Source organism: Phyllosticta citriasiana (genome assembly GCF_038021145.1).
Source record: "Phyllosticta citriasiana strain CBS 120426 chromosome Unknown IWZ02scaffold_10, whole genome shotgun sequence".
Taxonomy (NCBI): Eukaryota; Fungi; Ascomycota; class Dothideomycetes; order Botryosphaeriales; family Phyllostictaceae; genus Phyllosticta; species Phyllosticta citriasiana.
This window is the reverse complement of record NW_027117287.1, coordinates 205,108-224,952: the sequence shown is the minus strand read 5'-3', so window position 1 is coordinate 224,952 and position 19,845 is coordinate 205,108. Positions and strand designations below refer to the sequence as shown.

Genomic DNA, 19,845 nt, shown 5'->3' with positions numbered 1-19,845 from the left:
GCCTGTGATACTGCTGTTGACACATTACTCTGCCGCGGCGTGCGGGTGGCTACGTATCGCCCTGCAGCGTCAGCGTCCTAGTCTTCATCTCTCTCTTTTCTCCTCATCTTGCTCTCCTCTTCTCTCCTGCCTCTCTTTCTTTCTTTTCCTCTTCTGATATATCCCATGCCCCTTTATTCCTATTGTCTCCGTCCTGTCATTTTCTACTCGTTTCTCTCCTCTCTTCTTCGCCAAACTCTTCCAAGAAGTCTCCAGGCTCATTTTCTTTCTCGCCGTCTCTTTTTCTCAAGTCTCGTTCCATCTCTCGGTTTCAGAAAAAAGAACAAAGAAAAGCAAAAACAAAACGAGTCGGCTTCTCCGCTACTAACCACGTGTTTCCACTCCGTGTGTGGAAACAATGTCAAACACGCCAACAACCAACAATCACCTTCCCTCTCAACCAGCAAACTCCGGGAAACACCATCAATGAGGACCCCAGCTTCCACTGGCTTCTAATAACAAACGCAGACTTGGGCGGGGTGCGTGGGCTCCTTGGGCGGTATATGAATGGCTCGTTGACGGCGCTGCTTTCTTGCTTTCCTGCCTTCTTGTCCCTTCCTTCATGTTTCTGCCTCCTTGCCTGTATATTCCTGTATATAAACACAACTTCCTCTCGTCTCCTAGATGAGTGGGTTTGCTCTGCCGCTGGAATCTCTGAGCTTACGATGAAATGCCCGGGCACCTCCGTCCCTTTACTCACTTTCCGCTTTCTTCCCCTTTCGCGTTTTAGCGTTGAGCAGGCTATACTGCTCATTTCTTCCTTCATGACCGCCGCAGCGCCTCTCGCCTTATTCTCGCCTCGCCTTTCTGCTTTGCTCCACGGCTCGTGCAACGCTGGCCTCACTACGCCCCTGACTTCGAGGCCAAACCGCTAAAAAAGCCGGAGCCGATACTCCCAGGACCCTAGGACGGCGGACGAGGACGGCATGACATTTCCCCATCCCGCATCGACTGGGCCTACACAGCTCGCGGGCTGTGGCAGCGTTTGCATCATCTCCTAGGAGTATCCGCCGTGTTTCTTCGCCTCCGCAGGCGGGGGTGCGTCCTCGCTCTTTCGCACGCCGCTGCTGCGTGCCTGTCTGACACCCAGACGAAGACCATGATCGGAAACTTTTCGACGCATCTCGTATCTCCCTGCGAAAGAGTTTGAAAGACGCATGTTGTTCCCTGCCAGCTCCTGCTGTAGTGGACATGACCTGGGACTCCTCCACCCACTGTTCACTTTATATTACTCGGGAAAGAGCTCACATTTGGCCTCCTTTGCTGCTGGACCTCATTAGTTGCGAGGGCTGCGGGGCTCATGATGTTTTGCGGCGCCGCTGGGTCCTCTGGGCTGGTCTGTCTGTCTGTCCGATGGCTACAGCATTGGTCAGCAATCGACCGTGAAAAGACCGACCAAGGAGAAGAGCTGCGGATGATGGTCGACATTGTCCAAGCCAACGCCTCTACAATCCAATTCCAACCATTGTGGTGCTGGACAAGATTGACGTGTGGCATGTGACAGCCTCACCGACGGTCTTCTTTCGCGTCTACTCGCTGGCAACACATCATTCTCTGCTTTCGGGCTTCGTTGACTTCGGGAGCTTGAAGGGCGCGTCATGTTTTGTGGCGCCGCGGGCTCTCTGAGGACTCTTGGTCCGGCGAGGCCGACGGTCAGTCCAGCGACGTTGCATCGACCCAGGCTTGAAGACGACGCGTTCCGATCCATGGCTGTCGGCGCGTGGCGTGCGTACATCGCTCAGGTTGGCGTAGACAACTTGCCCGGCGGGTACCGGGCGCGTTTTCTGGTCTTTGCTGTTGTGTCTGCGTCGAGAAGTTTTGCTCGGGTTGACATCGACGAGAGTAACCAGGCCATTTTCTCCTCGTCTCGAAGACATGCGTGGCATGCGCTCATTGGAGTGTGGAATGTCTCGACTCATTATACCAGTGCGCGGGACAGTGCACTTTTCCTGGGATGCGGGTGTGCTTGCGGCAGGGAAAGTCCTCGGGAACAGCCTTCGAAATCGCGAGCTGGAGACTTGCCCTTCCCTGGCGCTGGAACTCGTGGGCTGCGAGGAGCTGGAGAAGCGCATGATGTCGGGATCGGCTCTGCTCGATGCGTCTGTCTGTCGACACCCTGGCTGCCTGCCGGCGGCCTGGCTGCGCGTTCTCTGGGCTCCCTGACGCTGGATGCCGGTGCAAGGCGTCAACACCACGAGCAGCCAAGAGAAGGATGTCAAGAGAAATCTCGACCCTCGTCTACTCCGTCCTCGGTATAGTCTATACTCACCGGCTCGTCCTTGACGTGCAGCACTGCACTGTTGTCGCGGTGCGCGTGGCAGCCCATGGCATCACAACACTGGAGACTTGGTTGCGGATGTGAGACGCAACACCAGCTCCACGGCACTGCAGACGTTGCTGGACGACTGGAAAGGCTTCAAGCAACCCAACAAGTCTGTCTGCGCTGCTCGAGCAAGTCAACAGACGCCCTAGAGCGCTGGCGCTGGCGCTGCGCTGCTGCTGCTGCTGCTGCGTCTCCCCAGTATCATTCACCCTTATCCCATACTCTTATATACTCCTGGGCCTCGCAGTGCCTCTGCACATGCATCCTGTGTATTCCGTGCCCCGTCACTTCCCTTTCGTTGGCTTCGCAGTGCACCGAATTAACACTGCGCGGCGTCGAGGTGACTGTTGGTTTCGGTTTCAGTTCAGTCACCTCGCGTGTGCAGACGGGTCCGCCTGGTCATGCGTGCAATGGCGTGTTTGTGTGGCAACGGTCGTTGCTGGGCTTGGCGACGCGGTCGTGATAGGAGTGCTGTTGTTTTCTTCGCTCGTCGTCCTGCTTGTCTCCTCCCCACCACACTCTGCATCGTCACGACTAAAGGCACTCTTGCGACCTTGGTTCTTTGAAGATCCTCTTGTGGTTCGCTTCTTACTCTCCTCCGACTCCACACGCTTTTCGCACTCGCATCTCTCAAGATGCATCTCTTTCAAGTCATCCTCCACCTGCTCCTGCTCGCCAACAGCCACGCTGTGTGTGCTGTCGCGGAGCTCTTCGACCTGCCAGTCCACCTCTCAGTCCCGAGGACCATCGACTGCGTCATCCAACCTCTCTTAATCATGGGCTTTGTCACCCTGGAGCTTCATGGAGCCTTGTTTTCGTCGGACGAGCAGCGATTCGGTCCCGGTGTGACGACTGGTTTGTACTTCCTGCTCCTGTTTGCCCGGCTCTTGAACGTGCTAATCAACCAGCAGGTCTACTTTCCTACTGTCTTCTTCTGACGTTTTTTATCAGCACTTATACCCTTGGCTTTTTCTGGGAGGCTAGTCTTGAGCTGTTCTCACAGCTGACTACCAAATTCATCGAATGCACAACGCTAACTATGGCGTTCGCGATTCCTGTCATGGAAGAAATCGCTTGTTCTGCCTTGGGCCAGCTCGGGCGCCTTCGGGACTATCGACAAACTATCCTCTCCTCCATCGCATCCGTCGCTCTCGTGTTCGCCTTCCATAACTTCCTGGTTGCCAATGCGAAGCGGCTTGTCCTCTTCGGTCTGGTCTTTAGCCTTGTGAGCATTTTCATCATTTCCGCCACTGTCTTGATGGTCGGCACGGCTCGATGCATGTTCTTTGTCGTCTATTACATGACGACGGCATTTCTGGACACGGTAGGCCCTTAAAAAATCCCAATTAACAGCATTAATTACTCACAATGTCCTCAGGTAACTGTTGCTTACAACGACCGTCGTATTCTCAACACACACGTCAATGTCACCTCTTGTAACAGTGGTTCTTGCCCACTTCAATATTCGCTGGCCCCGTCCAATCGTGTCACTTCGAACAGCAGAACTCATAAGAGTACTTGTCGTGTTGTCGCAAATCAGGATATTGCACCGGATGCCAGGACTTCGTTGAACAACCCCGGTAAAAATTCAAGCTCCTCAGTCGACAAAAGCCGAAGCCGCTCTTCATCTGGGTCATCCAAGCCTTCCGTCGAATGGTCAAACAGCACCGGTCCGCCTTCACGTCCGTCAACGCGTACCTCTGTCTCCGCCACTGCTGATCATCAACAATGTCTTCACAACATCCAAGTCCTTCAGATGGCCCTAGACCAAGTTGCAACTGAGAATGTCAGGCTTGCACATGAGAAGACAGAACTTTCGACCGAAAATGCGTTCTTAAAGAGCAACAATGAAGGTCTTCGTCACCAGGCATTCTGCGCGGAAGAGAACTTTGGAGACCACATCAACGCATTGAAATGTCTCGAGGCGGCCAATTCGGGGCTGCTGAAGGAGAACGAGGTGTATCGCCTCAAGTTGGTCGAACAAGACATGCATTTCGACTCGGTCCTGAAGGACCTCATAGACCGTCTCTGTCCAGATTCTGTCCACAGCTATGCATCAGAGACTCCATCCGATTGGTCTACGCTCTCTCTTTCAACACCTACGCCGACGCCACCCGGCTACGTCAACTCCCACTCATCGCTGAGCTCTCCAGAAAAGCCCAGCGAGATTTTCAAGGTCACTGGACCAAGCATTGCGCACAAGTCGACCAAAAATCGGTTCAACAAAACTTCATCCTTGTCTACCAGCACACCGGGAAGCACTTCGAGCAGTTCGTGGCTGCCATACACACCCCGACTCGTGGTCACACCTAGTGGAAGCATCAAATACGTGTCACATTCTTCTCTGGTCAAGCGAAGAAAACCTCTTACTTCGATGGGACCCGGTCTCAAGACCCCGGATGCGATCGCCAGATTTTTGGGCGAGAAACCATACGTCCCTGACAAGATGGTTGGACCAAAAACTCCGGTAACAGTCTCGAGCGGCTGCTCTCTGCCGTTCTCCCCTGATGAATCCATCGAAACGTCGGCCATCATCTCACCCGCCTCTGTCATAATTCCTTTAAAGACGCGCATTGGTGCTGGACCTGGTTTGCCGAGCCCGACAGCTCTGGCACTGGGCAAAAACTTCCCATCTCCGCATGGCTCACCCTCCATCCCTTCGACTTCGTCGCCACTTCCGTTCTCTCCGCTAGCGGCAACAGAAAGCAGCTTCGGGCGTGTCTCCATCAACTCCCTTTTCAAGCCGAGCCGACACCGTTCCGCTGGCGGCAACTGCTTCGAGAACCCTCTCCTCAACAACATGAACAAGATTGACAAGGATCCACTGATGGATGGCCCAAAATTTGTCACGCCACATGCTGAGGCCAGAGCTCGACGTTTCTCAAACTATCTCGACCACGAGCCCTCGCCCAAAACAGTCTCTTCATGCTCAACTTTGCCGGTTCGTTCTCCGAGCACATCCAACACCTCCTCTTGCGATCCCTTCATCTAAACGATGGAGGTAGGGCTGTGAGCCAGACAGCTACGCATGCCGCCTGATCAAGCACGCCTTTGACTGCTTGTGCCGCCGCAGCATAAACAACAAAGTATCGCAACGCCGCGACGACAGGACACCAAAAAACAACCCAAACAACAAAAACCTGAAACCAAAAGCCCACCAACCCATCCTCATACACACACAAAGACACATTCTCTAATCCAAAAGCACAAAACACAAACAAACCCAAAACCACCCATCACCACTCACATGCACCCTCACAGCCCCCATCCCCCAACCACCCACGCGCCCCAAAGCCCACACATTCCGTGCTAGAGGCAGTGGCAGAGCCTCGACTCGCCTACCCCTCACATGCACCCTTACAGCCCCCATCCCCCAACCACCCACGCGCCCCAAAGCCCACACATTCCGTGCTAGAGGCAGTGGCAGAGCCTCGACTCGCCTACCCCTCACATGCGCGCAATAGCGACGGCGGCGGCGGAGCGTGGGGCCATCCCCGCAGCAACCCATCTTCCGTCCCTCTCACACTCGCTGCCAACGCAGCAGCCACTCGCGATGTCCAGGGTGCTGGCTTGAGGTGTTCTTCGCGCTGGTGCTCGTTCGGATGAAGTGAGGCTGCTGATAGGTGGGGAGGTGGAGGGTGGAGATGGGGTGGGGAGTGGTTGGGGGGTGCAGGTTGTGGGGGTGTTTGTGGGAAGGTAGAGATGGGGGAGAGGGAGGGGATGGGGAAGAGAATGGAATGGTGTTGCGGTGGCTGTCTGGACGAGGAGATGAGAGTTAGGTGGGACTACACACGACATGTTCCTACGATACGACACATCCTTACGACACGAAATATCCTCACAACTCAACATATTCTTACAACAACACTACAAGCGGGCGATTTAGCGGCATCAGCCTCCGGGCAGACAACAAAAAAAGAAAAAAAAAAAAAAAAAAACCCCCAGCGGACGCGCTCATCCTTACACCATTCCTACATCGCCTCCGGGCCACGGCGGACGCGCCCATCACACTAGCTTCCGGGTAAATCTAGGGGACGACAGAAGGGCGCAGTCGAAGGAACTTGGGGGTCACAGCATCAGCGGAGGATTCGCGGGTCGCAGGGCATGGCTCGTGGTCCATGTGCACAGCTCGTGGCCTGTGTCCATCAATTGCTTCACTGCGTCTGCATGTGCTTTCTGGTTTTGTTGTCGGTTGCTTGGTCTGCTTTTTGGTCTGCTTTGCTTTTGCTTTCCTCCTGCGTTCATCCTGTTTCTGCTTTTCTGCTTTCTTTCTGCTCTCAACACGATACCCGCGCCATTCGGCGCCAGCGCCAGCAGCAGTCGAGTTCTCATTTTAGTCTCGGCCGGCAGGAACATTCGTGGCCTGCACTGCTTTGCTTCTTCTCTTTTCCTTTCCTCTGTCTTCACGGTCATCATCAGCGGAGGACTCATTGGGTCTGTTTTCCTTCTTCATGTACATAGTCACGTCACGCACGGCGGGTTGGGTGGGTGGTCAATCGTGCTAGTTTATCAGATTGCCAAATTTCAAGATGGAAGTGTGGTTAGGTGATTGTGACATGATTGAGTGTGTGCGCGCGCTGGGAGCATTCAGGCGCACGGCACTAGTAGCCTTGGCTTGGGGGCATTCAAGCGTACGGCACTGGTCTGGTAGTCTTGGGTGGGGAGCATTCAAGCGCATGTGTAGCCTTGGATTAGGAGCATTCAAGTACACGCGCAGCCTCAGGTTAGGAGCATTCCAAGTACACGGCACCGGTAGCCCCAGATCGGGAGCATCCACGCTCACTCTCCACCCCGCACAAAAGCAAAAGCAAAAGCAAAAGCAAAGGCAAAAGCAAAGCCAAAGCCAAAGCCAAAGCCAAAAGCAAAGGCCAAAAGCAAAAGCAAAAGCAAAAGAAGCGCTTCTGCGTCGACTCGGACGCAGTTATGCAGGCCTTCCCTTTTGGGAAGAGAGGGGGATGATGGGAGATTATACTGTGAGAAAGGGCAACAAAAAGGTGGCGAGGGAGTTCAACTCCGCCAGGGCAGTCAGCCCGGTCGATGAGGTAGTCGGTAGATGATGGGAAATAGCTGGGCTTATGAGGTTATATAGGGGTGGGATATGCTGGGAGAACATAGGATGACTTTGGGGTGAGCATCGCTGGGAAGAGGGTGGAGTTGACATGATGTGATATTGGCTTGGAAAATGTGGAATGAGATTCTTGGATTCTTCTTCTTTTTTCGATTTTTCTCATTGACCCACGTCCCCGGGAAGCCCAAACGCCAGACCCAAAGCCTCTTGACGGCTCAAAAGTACACGCCCTCCTTATTCGCCTCCTTACCCCTAACCGTCGCGGTGTCGGCCTCCTTCTTCGCCTTCAACGCCGGGAAATCAAACGGCTCGCTGCGGCCGCCCTCCAACTCCTTCCAGGCGCCACCCAGTTTGCGCACGGGCGGCCAGTCCGCCCAAGTCAGCAGGCCGACCCACGGCTGCACATTCCAGCCCAGCTCGAGCACGGCGTCGGTGCGGTTCGCCAGCTTGCCCTTGTAGTCGGTGATTTGGTACTTGGGGCGCTGCTTGGCGAGGTGCAGTTCGCCGGGCGGGTAGAGGGGTTCCTCTTGCTGCTGCTTCCTTGACCGCTTGGTGCGCGCGTCTTTGGGCTCCGGGTGGATATAGTGGTTTTGGTGCCAGGGCGCAGACGGCGACGCGAGGATCGCGTCCCATATGATGGCTTCGGAGGGAGGTTCGCTGGGGTTAGCGGAGGGGTATTTCGCTACGATGTAGACAAAGACTTGTTTGGTGTTCCAGGTGAAGAGCGAGGTCAGGTCTGGGATGGCACGTTAGGACATTGCTGTGATTGATTGAGCGCGGCGCGTACCAGCGTCGAGGTCAAACTTGATATGTGCATATTCCTCCTTTTTGGCGCTGTAGTAGTGTGGACGGCCGCGAACTCTGGCGCAATGTTAGTAGACCTGCATTGTTTGCTGTTTGCGCGCCACGTACACTTGGACATTGTGCAGCTTGACGGAGCCGGAGGGTGTTTGCGGCGTGATGAAGTCGGAGAGGGCAATGAGGGCGGCGACGCAGGCGACTACGGTGGTGAAGTAGCCAAACACATTCTGCGCGCGAACAAGCGTAGAATGCATGTTGGCGACTTGTCAACGCTGGGGATTGGCGGCTTGGGCGAAAGTTGATGTCGAAGATGTGTCGCGGAACTGCAAGGGACCACGTTGACGGAGCTCGGCCAGGACTTTTTGCGGTGCCGTCATCGACCTTGTCAACACCACCTCCGTCTCGCGCTTCTCTCTACCTCTACACTGCCTGTCAGAGGCTCCCCTTTTTCGACTGAGTCGTCACAATGTCCAACAACGCGCAGACTGCGGCGCAGACAGCAAAACCCAAGAAGCCGAAGAAGCCGTACCACATCAAGAAGGCTGACCTCCACCTCGACGAGTATATCGAGGAGCAAAACTCCAAGAATCCGTCTCTGCTTGTCAAGAGAGGAGTTGATCACTTGAAGCATTCCCTCCAGTTCAAGCTCTACGTCTTCCTGCAATTGGCAGCGGCCATTGCCGGCTATGGCCAGGTCATGTTCATCTTCGGCGTCTTCTGGGCCATGATTGCAAACACCGGAAAGAGACAAAAGGGTGAGATGAGTGCGTACTCGCTGTTTAACAAGGATGTTCAATCGTAAGTCCTCACGTCGTCGCTTTGCAACCCCAGAGCTCTAGACCGACTCCCTTAGCTCGGGCCTACTCTTGGAGCCGGACTCTGTCTGATAACCTTCAGAATCGCGGGCAGCACGGATATGGAAGCGCTGGAAAGAGAACTGCGCACGAGAGGAATGTGAGGTCATGGTCCAACGACGTTGCCATCGGATGCAGTACGTCGTTGCAACTTGATCGGATTTAAAATCGGACCACGACCCCAGCCCGCCTGACACCTCGCCACTGCCCGGCAACGCGGGGAACCATCTTCCCTTGACAGCTATCCAAGCTCCACTGCTCCGGAATCCGAGCATTGCCTTGCCTTGCCAATCAGCACAGTGTACAAAGATTTTGGTATTACTCTGCGGGACTGAATCCGCGCTGCGCCATTGGTCGCATTTCCAGAGCTGTGTCCAAATCGGTAGCAGAGAGCACCGAATGGCTTCCCCGCCACTCCGCAGGGACAACCCCACCTCTCTTTCGGCAATCAACAGCCGGAACCTAACTTGTGCGGATGTAGGAGGTCAAGCCGTCAGACGAGTTTAATGTCAGCTATCAGGCCTAGCCTAAACCATGACTGCACTCCCTGGTCCACGGCCATATTTCAAGACTCCGCACGAAACTATAGAAAGACTCTCGCACCACCTCCTACATCCCACGATAGCACGCAAACGCACCCTCAAATTTAACCTCTCTCTTCAGTCGACCGAATTTGAATCTTTCTGACATTGCTGCCGGCACCATGACGGGTCCAGAGCGCAAGATCCAGCTTGCCAAAGTTGCACACGTCTATTACAAGCATAAAGACCTGGAAAGGGCCCACGAATTCGCCATGGACTTTGGATTCGAAGAGGTCTCGCGCACCAACGACAAGATCTACTACCGAGGCTACGGCCGCGAGCCCTTTGTTTACTGTGTGATCAAGGCGGACGAAAATGAATTTGGGGGCACCGCCTTTGCCGTCGAAAACGAAGAGGAACTCGAATACGCGTCAAAAATCTTGCCCAATGCCACCGAGATTTACGAGCTGAAGGATGCGCCTGGTGGTGGAAAGTGTGTCACATTCAAAGAGCCCGTGGACGGGTTCCTTTGGCATCTAGTGTACGGACAAAAACTGAGGGACGAGGAGAGGACCCTGCCAACGCTCAGTTTCAATTTTCCCACCAAGAAGGAGCGGGCGCCAAACACATATCAACGATTTGAACAGAGGCCGGCGCCGGTGCACAAGTTGGGTCACTTTGGCTTTTGCCATACCGACTGGCAGAAGGCGTTCGACTTCTACCACTCCCACTTCAACTTCAAGCCGAGCGAGGTATGTGGAAGGCTAACCTTACGCACCCACGCCCATCTCTGGGTCGGACTCTGCTGACTTGGCAAGATTCAATACGACGAGAACGGCAAGAACTGCATGGTCTTCAGCCGCCTTGACCGCGGTGACGAGCTCGTCGACCACCACAGCTTCTTCTTTTTCCAAGGTCCCAAGGCCCACGTCCACCATTCGTCCTTTGAGACCCACGACTTTGACACTCAGGCGCTCGGGCACGACTGGCTGAGACACAAGGGTTACCAGAACTTGTGGGGTGTTGGCCGGCACATCATGGGCAGCCAGATCTTCGACTACTGGTTCAACCGTGACGGGTTTGTGATGGAACACTACGTCGATGGCGACTTGTTGAACAGCAAGGAGGACACCAAATGGTCGGCTGCCACTCCGGATACGCTCTACGTTTGGGGTGAGTATAAATGGGACGCCATAGCTGGAAATGATTGCTGATGAGCTATCTCAACAGGACCCGATCTCCCTAGTAACTTTTTGGTCTGAGCATGATGAATTGAAAGATTCAATCGGAACGGAGTTGATTCATCTCTGCTTCTGTTCAGCCATGACACAGCGGATGTTGACCATGCTGGAATACTTGACGACCCCCTAAAAAATGTATACTACTCGAAATTTCACTTGAGATTTGGGAATAGAGCTTGTCAAAGTCAACGTTGCCCTTGTGTGGAAGGCCTGAGTCCAATCCCATACATATCGCGCATGTCTCGCGATCGAATCATTATCCAGGATCATTGATTGCACGCGAAGAGACCCTCGCATCTCTACACAATAGCGTCAGAACAAAAGTAAGCGTCGATATCGAACCATCCTCCAAATCCGAATAACGCCTCTTTCCACCTCTCTGGATGGAAAACGCGTTGAGCCAGAACAACGCCGCCAATTTGACACCTAAACACTTCCAGTTCTTAGTGACGCATGACAGACGCTGCACTTCCGTCCAACGCGACTGCAACCCGCCTGATTCACCGGGAGTTCAGAATCATCGACGTCTCACCCTCTGCCCTTCGCCACCAAACACCTCCAACACGTCTACGCGCTCACAACGCGGCGTCTCAATCCAGACAGCAGCCGCTATCCTCATACCTTTCTTCTCTTGCTGACTTGTACCCATTCCATTCCTTTCTTTTCCACCGCACAGTTCCATCCCTCCTCCCATCTCCACCTCCCCTGCTTTCGGTTTGCCAAATTGGGGTGGCTGAGTCGGCGCCTCTGCCGCCCCTCTCAACCGACTTCCATATCGATGCCGCTCTGCTGTGCTGTGCCAGCCCAGCCCAGCCAGCCTGTGAGACAGACGGCCGTGCCTGCCAATCTACCACGAACCACGTGAACAGAGACGCTTGCTCCCGTTGTCTTCGAAGTATCCGTGCGACATGCACGCTTCCATCTGCCGCTCATGCGGACAACCGGTGGCTTAAACGGAGGCAGTACAGTGGAGTGTCAGTCACGAGTGATGAGATGCAAGATGGGTAATAGAGGCGCTGTTGACTTTGTTGGATAGTCAGTCAGCACACTGTTTTCTCGCTCGGTGGCGGTGCGATGGAGATGAGGCTGACACGACGAGTAAATGAGCAATCGGCAGCGTCGGCAACGTCAACGTCAAGCGCGTGCTATTATGCTGTACCTCTACTCTGCTCGAGCGTGTACGACCGGCTTCCTGTCTGTCCTCTCATCTCATCCGCCCATCCCATCCCATTTCCCCACCGTCGTAAGCACCCACAGATTCTTTCTTATTTGCTTCATTTTCTCTTCTCGCTCCCTTCCTTCTTCCTTTCCTTTTTTCCTCCCTCTTATTCCCTCATTCCCGTGTTTCTAACAAACTCCCCCGCCCCTCGCACCTCGCACCTGCGCCACATTTCTCACGTAGCACAAACCGCCACCGCCGCCACCAACGCCATACATGCCCCGCCAAGGTGTCGCTGGCGCTGCTTACACAACAGCGTTGGGTTTGCTGTGCTAGTCACGCAGCGGCGCCGCCGCCGCCGCGTTGCTTCTAATGTAGATGATGAGGTGTCAATACCTGTCTGTGGGAGAGAAGGGGACGGCGCTTTAAAGGGTGGGGGGTTAGGAAGGGGGCAGACAATTTAGGGTGGGAGATGTTGAAGTGTGTGTACATGAATCAACCATCCACAAATCCACCCACGCGTATAGTCAAGCCATGGGAAACTCAGACAGACAGACAGACAGACACAGCAGCACGTGCCTGCCTACCCGCCCTACGGTATCACCCATGCCCTAAGCCTACGTCCACTCACCCTCTCTTTCCTCCCACCTAACCCCTCCTCTCCCCTTATCCTTCATCTCTCCTCACCATCCCAATCAATCTACGCAAAGTGCCCACTCCGCAGCAGCACATATCCAGGAAATGAAGCAAAATTCAGCAGCACCAATCCGTCTCGTCTCATCTCCCCTGCCTGCCTAAGCGTGCGTGCCAGATGACGCATGCGCGCCACTGCCGCCGCCATGCGGCATGGCGTGCGCACGCGAGAGGTAGATGGATGGTGGGCCTGTCTGTCCGGTGCTGCGCTGCATTTGTAGATTGATAGATAGATACCTTGGATGGATGCCTGATGAGCTTGTGGTAGACCGGTTCTGTGTGTGTCGCAGGCAGCCTTCCCGAACTAACCGAAAACGCACGCGATACTCATACGTGAGGCTGCTTGCCAGCCAAACGATTGATGCGGAAAGCACCGCTTTTCTTCTTCTCTCTGCACCGCACGCCCTCATCACCGCTGTTGATCTGGCGTTTTTGGATGCTGCTGATGGGAGAGGGATATGGAGGGAGAGGAAGATTGTTCATGTTTGTGTATGCGGTTGTGGTGGATGTGGGAGATGTCGAGGGTTTGTCGCTTAGCATCGGATGATGCCATTCAAAACCTCATCTCTCTCCCCTTCCCTCCCCTCCTCTCTCCCATCCAGCCCAATCCACACAATCCATTCCCGTCCCCCCGATCCCCCTTCCCATCACACCAACACTACATCAGAAAAACACATTCTAACACTCGCACACACTCGCACACTGAACCCCAGAAAAAGGAGAGGAAACGAGACGAAATGGGGTGGCTTTGAAATGAAAAAAAAAGGGGGTGAGACAGTGACAGAGACAAGGCGGAGGCGGGGGCGGGGGCGGAGGCGAGGCGAGGTGGGTATTGTGACATTTCAGTGCGTTGCGCAGATAGGTAGGCTGTGGCTAGGTGTCGACAAGACAAGACGCGTGGGCTGCGTGCGACTGTGGCGGCGGCGGGAGCCGGAGGTGTCGAGGACGAGGGGTTGATTGGGGTCCGGATGAGTTTGCTGCAGATCGAACGAGAAAGCCTAGAGGAGGAAATGTTGATGTGGTGAAGGGATGAAGAGGTAAAGCAATGACTTTTCTACATACGTGCAGGAGAATACATATACATACAGAAGACTTTCGGGAAAATCGTAAGGCATATAGCCGCCCGCTCTGAAATACTGCATCGACACCCACACACACACATATCTTTACACGCCTTTCCACGCATCATACAAGCTTCAACTACCACTCACTCAAGCAGACCACCCCACACCTGTACCCCTACTCCTCCGCCTAATCGGCTCAATCTGCGTCGCATTAATAGCGACTTTGCTCCGATCCCCTGTAATCAGCGCACCAGACGGATGCCTTTCAAACTCGTGGCAGCTGGCTATATCTTGCAGATTCCGCGAGCCCGCGCAGTTGCCGCTCGGCTCGACGTGCTGCCTGCGGCACGCGGCCAGATGGTCCGACGGGATCTCGATGCCGCTGCGCTGCAACTGCAGAGGCGCCTCGATCATGACGGCCGCCATGCCGGCTGACAGGTGGAAATCCAGGTGGCAGTGCACTAACGGGCGAGTTTTTTGCGTTACAAGGTGTTTTAGAGGGTGTAGTATATATAGTATGGATGGGTGAGGGGGAGGGGGTCAGGGGTAAGGGGTGGGTGGGGAACTCACGTAGCCAGACGCCCGCGTTGTCAGCTCGGAAGCGGATGGCGACGCTGCCCGAGGGCGCCATGTTGACCGTGTCGCGGACCATGGGGGTCTGCGAGTAGACAGCGGTCGACTCGTCGAACTTGGTGTCGGAGCGCGAGACGACTTGGAACGTGTGGCCGTGCAGGTGCATCGGGTGCCCGACGCCGCCGAGGTCGAACGACGTGTTGGACGCGCTGTTCATGATGATTTCGACGATGCTGCCCGGCTGCAGTATGTGCGCGTTCGTTTGGCCGTAGATGGATGGGTCTGTGGCGGCTGCGCCGGTTGTGAGGGCCGTGTAGAGCGAGGGCGTCTCCGGAGCAATGTACGTGTCGTTGCCGAGCGAGAGTCTATAGTTCCTTAGCACGTGAATTCTGATTGAATCTCATGGCACGTACCGGCTTCCAATGCCCTGAACGTACAACTGCCGAGAGTCGAGGACAATCCTCTGATCCACAGGCTCAAGAATCTTTTCTCCCGTGGTCGGCTGTAGCGTAAAGTCGTCGCCTGCGATCGACTTCTCCACGGAAAAATTGCCTGGAACAGAGAAGTTTTGGCCGTAGTTCAAGATGCCCCAGACTTTCATGTCAGTGATTGCTTGCTGCGCGGCAAAAGCATAGTTGCACGAGGGACTGTCCAGACCGGTGAGGACAATATCGTATCGTTGGCCGGGGGTAATTTTGACGACTTTCCAAGTAGTTGGTTTCACTATGAAAGGTCAGTTGGGCCTTCTTCGATATTGGTTTCGAATACACTTGCCTGGAACACCGTCGATTGCAACCACTTGAAAGTCGTGCTGGTCTACTCAAGTCAATTTTGAACCACACATTGATGACAACTGTACATACCAAACTGGATGTATTGAAATGCAAGCGCTCCCATGTTGACAATGCGAATGTAGACCTTTTCCCCTGGTTTCATGTCAATGACCGTGGGTTTCGTGGTATCATTCAGCAAGTTCGAATCCGGTTCCGGCATAATTCCCTGCCGATTCTCGGGGCCCAGATATTCTTTCAAAAGATCTGGTATTTCGCGGTGGTACCTGGAAAAGTTAGCGCAGAATAGAGTGAGCGGTCATCATCCTCACCAGTCCGAAACAGGCAGGATGATTTCCCTGTTAGCCCCCGATTGAGCTTTGGGCGAGTCGGGGCTGTTGTCGTGGATAATCATGGGCGCTCTGAGTCCGTCGGGATATTGGCCTTTTTCGTGGCTGTGGTACCAGTATGTGCCCGCCGGATACGCGGTGAACTCATATCGAAAAGTCGATCCGGGAGGAATGCCGCACTGAGTGATTTCTCCCGCACCATCCATCTCGTTGGTGCCGCGCTGCCACATGCCATGCCAATGGATGCCAGTCGTCTCATTGCCCAGAGAATTTCGCACATTTGCAATGATGGTGTCGTTGACATCTGCTTCGAGGACAGGAGGCGGCCATTGTCCATCGACGCCAATTACAGCACGCTTTTGACCATCTGGACTGGCAGGAACCCAGGTTATATCCCAGTCGACAGTCACAATCTTGGACAGACCAAGGGTGGCAAAGCCAAGGAGAAGTATTGAGTACATTTGAGGAGGCACTTTAAAGAAACAGGGAGACTGAAACGACTGATGGCGAGAAGAGCAGGATGTTCTGGACAAACTTGGCTTTAATAAAGCAACTACAGAGATTCGATAAGGGCCCCCGGCAGCACCGCACGCCATCCATACATGTTTGGAGTGGATCTGCTAATCATAGCAGGCGGTGGTCGCTCAGCCACAGATATGTCATGAGGGGTTTGAGTCGTCAGATGCCAAACTCATGATCCAGAGCAGCAGTCGAGGTCGCTGGAGTATTTTCCGATCATCATCAAGCCGCACCTGGACGAGGCAACAAGGCGGTATGTTGGGATAAGCAGTTTGAGGCTGGTCAACAGCGGCTGTGGCGGCTGCAATGGCCCAAAAAAACCAGACAAGAATCTGACAGCATGACTGCTACAGAATAGCGATCAGCTGACGGAAGAGGGTGCGACGGGGCCGCCGCCATGGGAGGACGAAAATAGATTGCAGTTATTGGGGCGCAGGTGAAGAGGCTCATGGAGCAGTTCGGCAAGGATCCGTCGACGGTGGCCTCGATGTCATCTTGGCCTGTGGATGGTGCTGTCGACAGAAGGTAAAGCCATGGCAATCCGCCGCAGACAGGCCACCTGCAGTCGGATCAGGTGGCAGAGTAGAGCCGCTAAGCAGGCCGCCCACAAGCGCTGTGGAAATGAAGCCTTTGCTGCAAGGATGGCGACGGCATGCTGCCAGGTACGCGTTCAGCTGCAGCAGAGAGTGTGGATGGAGTGCAAGAGTTGAGGTCGTCTCGCTTCGCTGACCAATCACCCGTGGCTCGCCTTGGACATGCCCTCGACGCGCTCCACTCTCCACCCTGAACTCTCCGCAACCACCACCGCTTAGTGCTCTACACATAACCAGCATCTCTGCGCGATTATCGATCCGAGCTGGACTCGTCGTCAAAATGGCAAGAAATTTCGGCAGACCGGCCAAATTAGGACCACGGGACGCAGGACGGGCCAGCCAACTTCGGACAGCACCTGTCACGCAGCTGGAACTTATCCATCTCTATCCTGTAAGATGAGATGCGAGTGGCTTAGCCAAAGATGGATTTTCCAACCAGCAGCAAAAATCTCATGTCCAGGCGGAAATGAGCTTCTCCTTTGTGCATCAGCCACAACTTCACCAAACCGACAAAACAATCGACAAGCTGCTACGACTGGGGATCATGACGTCCAAGACTGCTCCAAATACCACCACAAGGACAATCAAAAACTCTGGATCTCAATCAGTTCTGCCGTTCGCCACTGCGAATCGATTAATCCTCGACAAAGTGTTGTATGCGCATAATGTTGCACAACATGTCGATATCCATGCTCCCACGGGCCATGCGTTGTATCAGAAGAGCATGCAAGCGGCTGGAAGCATGATTCCGTCGAGGACCTGCATCTCCACAGTCAGGACAGCGCACGCACAAACCGCGCAAAAAACGCACACTACAGGAGAAGACGATTCGACGGACGCGCCTTCAAAAACCAATCTCAGCCCGTTCGCGCGCAATTTACTTACCGCTCCACGATACTTGAGGTATGTGCCCTGGCGGAGAAAGGCAGCACGCATGCGCGCCCGTTGAAAGGATGTGCAATTCTTCAACCGATTTCGCGATGCCTGCGATGCGGAGGACAGCATATCTCGGAGAGAAAATCGGAGACACGAGGGCAAGTATTGGTTTGGCTGAAATGCGTGACTTGATTGCGCTGCATGGGCAGCTATTGATTGCGTAAGAACATTCATCTCCTCTTTCCCACGATCTCCTGCGCAAGCAGATGATCAATCGAGCGCCAGCGCCCTGCGTACCTGTCTAGTACTCAAACCCGTATACCACTTCCCCCCTCTCCTCCCGCGTCACTTTGCACAGCAAATCCTTCTCCCTCCCTCCATCCGCAACGTACGCCTCGATCCAGCATGCCAGCACGCCGACCCGATCATCTACCGCCTTGCGCCAGCCGCGCAGCGGCTGACTGAAAACTGGCTTTGCCGACACCGACGCTTCACTTCTCCTGCTTCTTGAGGTGGTGCCGTTGACGTTGAGTCGAGTGTGCGCGGATGATGCTGATGGGGAAGAGCAAGACGCCAGACTCAAACTGAACAGCGAAGCCGTGTCCTCGTCATCATCATCGCCGTGGTGGCGGCCATCAACGCCATAATCGCGGCACTTGGTTTCCCAGACATCGTCGCCGTCGACGCAATCATAACCGGCGTCGCCGCGGCCCCAAGACCCCACGCCCAATCCAGCTGCGGCGGTCAGGTCGAGACGCAGATTTTGAAAGTTGCGTTTGTTGACGGCAGTGGTGTTTGTGTTGCTGGTGTGCTGCTTGTCGTCCAGCTGCTGCTTCTGCTGCCGCGGCGCGTCGCGGAGCAGTCTCTTCAACTCGACGGCACCATCCTCATCCTCATAACCATCTTCACTTTCCAATTCTCCACTCACTTCCTCATCCTCGCCTTTTCTCTCCCACTGCGCCCTTTCCTCTCTTACTTCTTCTTCCTCGTCTCCGTTTCTTTCATAATCGTCTTCGCAAACGCACTCGTCGTAGCGCGGCGGCGAACTAATCAGCCACGCGCCCACGCCCACGACGGCCGCGACGAGCGTCAGTGCGAACGCGAAGATGGTCAGCCACAGCGGCGGCCACGGGAGCGATCCCATGTCGAAGTCTTTTTGGTCGGGCGCTGCTGCGGTGGCCGCGGCGATGGGCATTGAAGGAGTCGACAGTGCCGCAGGGAGGCGAAACGCTTCTGTTGGGTGAAAGAGTGATGATGAAGGGAGCAGCGGTGTATGCGTGAGCAGGCTCAGCGTCACAGTCCGCATCGTCGATGCCGCCCCAACGGTCGACATGTTGAGGTGTTGAGGCGTCGCTATTGCCGCTGCGCTCACTGTCGTTGCTGGCATGTTGGTGTGGGAGAAGCGGCCGGCGCTATCTCGTCTCGTCCGCCAGGGCGAAAGCGACGAGAAGTAGTGGCAGGAGAAGACTTCAGCTTCAAGAAAGAGGAGCGGTCCAGCGATCCAGCAAAGCAGAAGACCTAACTTGACCAGTCGACACTGCCAGAGAACCGAGCGACGACAAGTAGAGTGAGTAGGAGCGTCGCGTCAGCAGCCGGCAGCCAGTAGTGGAGAGTCGGTACGACAGCAAGACCTGCTTGCTTGCTTGCTTGCTTGCTTTCTTACTTGGTGCAATGGCCATGTCTTTGTGCCCCGTCAATGCTGGTCGATTGATTGGATGGCGGCAAAGCAACAACTCGCATATGTATTAGTACTTCGCACTCGCCCTGAACATCAGATCGACCCTTTCAAAAGCGCGCGTCTCGACCAGCGGAGAAAAGAGGAAGAAACGACAGAGAGACCAGTCAGAGTGCGACCAATCGCAGAAGAGGCGTGCGAGGAAGATTTTGCTTGCAGAAGAGGAGAAAGGAACGTCGGTGTGTGGTGGACTGCGTATTGTAGCTATGGAGTAGCGTTACAGGCGCAAATCCAGCCAGTCACACCAAACAGTACGTCGTGCAACAGCACATCTGATCTAGTTCCATTTCACAAACCAACCAAACCACCGCATGGAGAAACTTCATACTCCTTCTCCTAGAAAACCAGGGGAAAGTTGTGCAACAATACTAACAGCAGTTGGCAAGTAAGTGAATCTGCGGAGATAGCGTGAGAATCGATGATGTAATGGTGTTGCGGAGAACAATACTACCTTAGTGCTTCGTGAGTGAGTGAACGAAGGAGTAATTAGGCTGTTGCGGGAAGGATGAAAGGAGAGGATGGATTGTAAATTGAGTAACTAGTTTGATTTCCACAGTAAATGGTATACTAGTCAGGTTCTGGATGGGGTACATAGAAAGGAAGGAAGGCAAGGAAAGGAAAGGGAGGATAGCTACATTACACGTAGATAGATATACGTGACACGCG

At 54.5% G+C, this 19,845-nt stretch overlaps 6 protein-coding genes across 6 annotated transcripts; 3 read left to right on the top strand and 3 right to left on the bottom strand.

Annotated features, from left to right (window-relative positions):
* Nucleotides 1-2,911: 2,911 nt before the first annotated feature.
* On the top strand, nt 2,912-5,582 carry IWZ02DRAFT_34385 (uncharacterized protein). Its single transcript, XM_066764220.1, has 3 exons — nt 2,912-3,217; nt 3,274-3,686; nt 3,741-5,582. Exons 1-3 carry the CDS (start codon nt 2,998-3,000, stop codon nt 5,352-5,354), a joined length of 2,247 nt encoding a protein of 748 aa, XP_066620641.1. The 5' UTR covers nt 2,912-2,997; the 3' UTR covers nt 5,355-5,582.
* Nucleotides 5,583-7,532: 1,950 nt separating this feature from the next.
* On the bottom strand, nt 7,533-8,612 carry IWZ02DRAFT_34357 (signal peptidase subunit-domain-containing protein). Its single transcript, XM_066764218.1, has 3 exons — nt 8,343-8,612; nt 8,218-8,291; nt 7,533-8,166 (listed from the first exon to the last, which is right to left on the bottom strand). Exons 1-3 carry the CDS (start codon nt 8,483-8,485, stop codon nt 7,646-7,648), a joined length of 738 nt encoding a protein of 245 aa, XP_066620640.1. The 5' UTR covers nt 8,486-8,612; the 3' UTR covers nt 7,533-7,645.
* Nucleotides 8,613-8,697: 85 nt separating this feature from the next.
* Nucleotides 8,698-9,189, top strand: IWZ02DRAFT_492273 (uncharacterized protein; the record flags this gene model as incomplete). The annotated part of the gene is made up of 2 exons (XM_066769836.1): nt 8,698-9,029; nt 9,129-9,189. 2 exons carry the CDS (start codon nt 8,698-8,700, stop codon nt 9,187-9,189), a joined length of 393 nt encoding a protein of 130 aa, XP_066620639.1.
* A 264-nt stretch (nt 9,190-9,453) lies between these two features.
* Nucleotides 9,454-11,084, top strand: IWZ02DRAFT_34377 (Glyoxalase/Bleomycin resistance protein/Dihydroxybiphenyl dioxygenase). Its single transcript, XM_066764219.1, has 3 exons — nt 9,454-10,358; nt 10,425-10,779; nt 10,837-11,084. Exons 1-3 carry the CDS (start codon nt 9,789-9,791, stop codon nt 10,866-10,868), a joined length of 957 nt encoding a protein of 318 aa, XP_066620638.1. The 5' UTR covers nt 9,454-9,788; the 3' UTR covers nt 10,869-11,084.
* A 2,826-nt stretch (nt 11,085-13,910) lies between these two features.
* IWZ02DRAFT_492271 (multicopper oxidase-domain-containing protein) lies at nt 13,911-15,917 on the bottom strand (the record flags this gene model as incomplete). Its single annotated transcript, XM_066769835.1, has 6 exons — nt 13,911-14,224; nt 14,334-14,701; nt 14,750-15,059; nt 15,105-15,152; nt 15,200-15,393; nt 15,439-15,917. The coding sequence occupies 6 exons, from the start codon at nt 15,915-15,917 to the stop codon at nt 13,911-13,913; spliced, it is 1,713 nt and encodes a 570-aa protein (XP_066620637.1).
* A 1,676-nt stretch (nt 15,918-17,593) lies between these two features.
* On the bottom strand, nt 17,594-18,993 carry IWZ02DRAFT_505550 (uncharacterized protein; the record flags this gene model as incomplete). Its single annotated transcript, XM_066770386.1, has 1 exon — nt 17,594-18,993. A coding segment is annotated over one exon (1,248 nt), but the record flags the coding sequence as incomplete, so codon positions are not given.
* Between the last annotated feature and the right edge of the window lie 852 nt (nt 18,994-19,845).

Coding starts and splice junctions, on each gene's coding strand:
- IWZ02DRAFT_34357 (XM_066764218.1), bottom strand. CDS start 8,485: ATGCATTCTACGCTTGTTCGCGCGCAGAATGTGTTTGGCTACTTCACC. Junction 8,292..8,342: donor AAGCTGCACAATGTCCAAGT/GTACGTGGCGCG, acceptor ACATTGCGCCAG/AGTTCGCGGCCGTCCACACT. Junction 8,167..8,217: donor CAAGTTTGACCTCGACGCTG/GTACGCGCCGCG, acceptor GTGCCATCCCAG/ACCTGACCTCGCTCTTCACC.
- IWZ02DRAFT_34385 (XM_066764220.1), top strand. CDS start 2,998: ATGCATCTCTTTCAAGTCATCCTCCACCTGCTCCTGCTCGCCAACAGC. Junction 3,218..3,273: donor CGGTCCCGGTGTGACGACTG/GTTTGTACTTCC, acceptor ATCAACCAGCAG/GTCTACTTTCCTACTGTCTT. Junction 3,687..3,740: donor CGACGGCATTTCTGGACACG/GTAGGCCCTTAA, acceptor CAATGTCCTCAG/GTAACTGTTGCTTACAACGA.
- IWZ02DRAFT_34377 (XM_066764219.1), top strand. CDS start 9,789: ATGACGGGTCCAGAGCGCAAGATCCAGCTTGCCAAAGTTGCACACGTC. Junction 10,359..10,424: donor TCAACTTCAAGCCGAGCGAG/GTATGTGGAAGG, acceptor TGACTTGGCAAG/ATTCAATACGACGAGAACGG. Junction 10,780..10,836: donor GGATACGCTCTACGTTTGGG/GTGAGTATAAAT, acceptor CTATCTCAACAG/GACCCGATCTCCCTAGTAAC.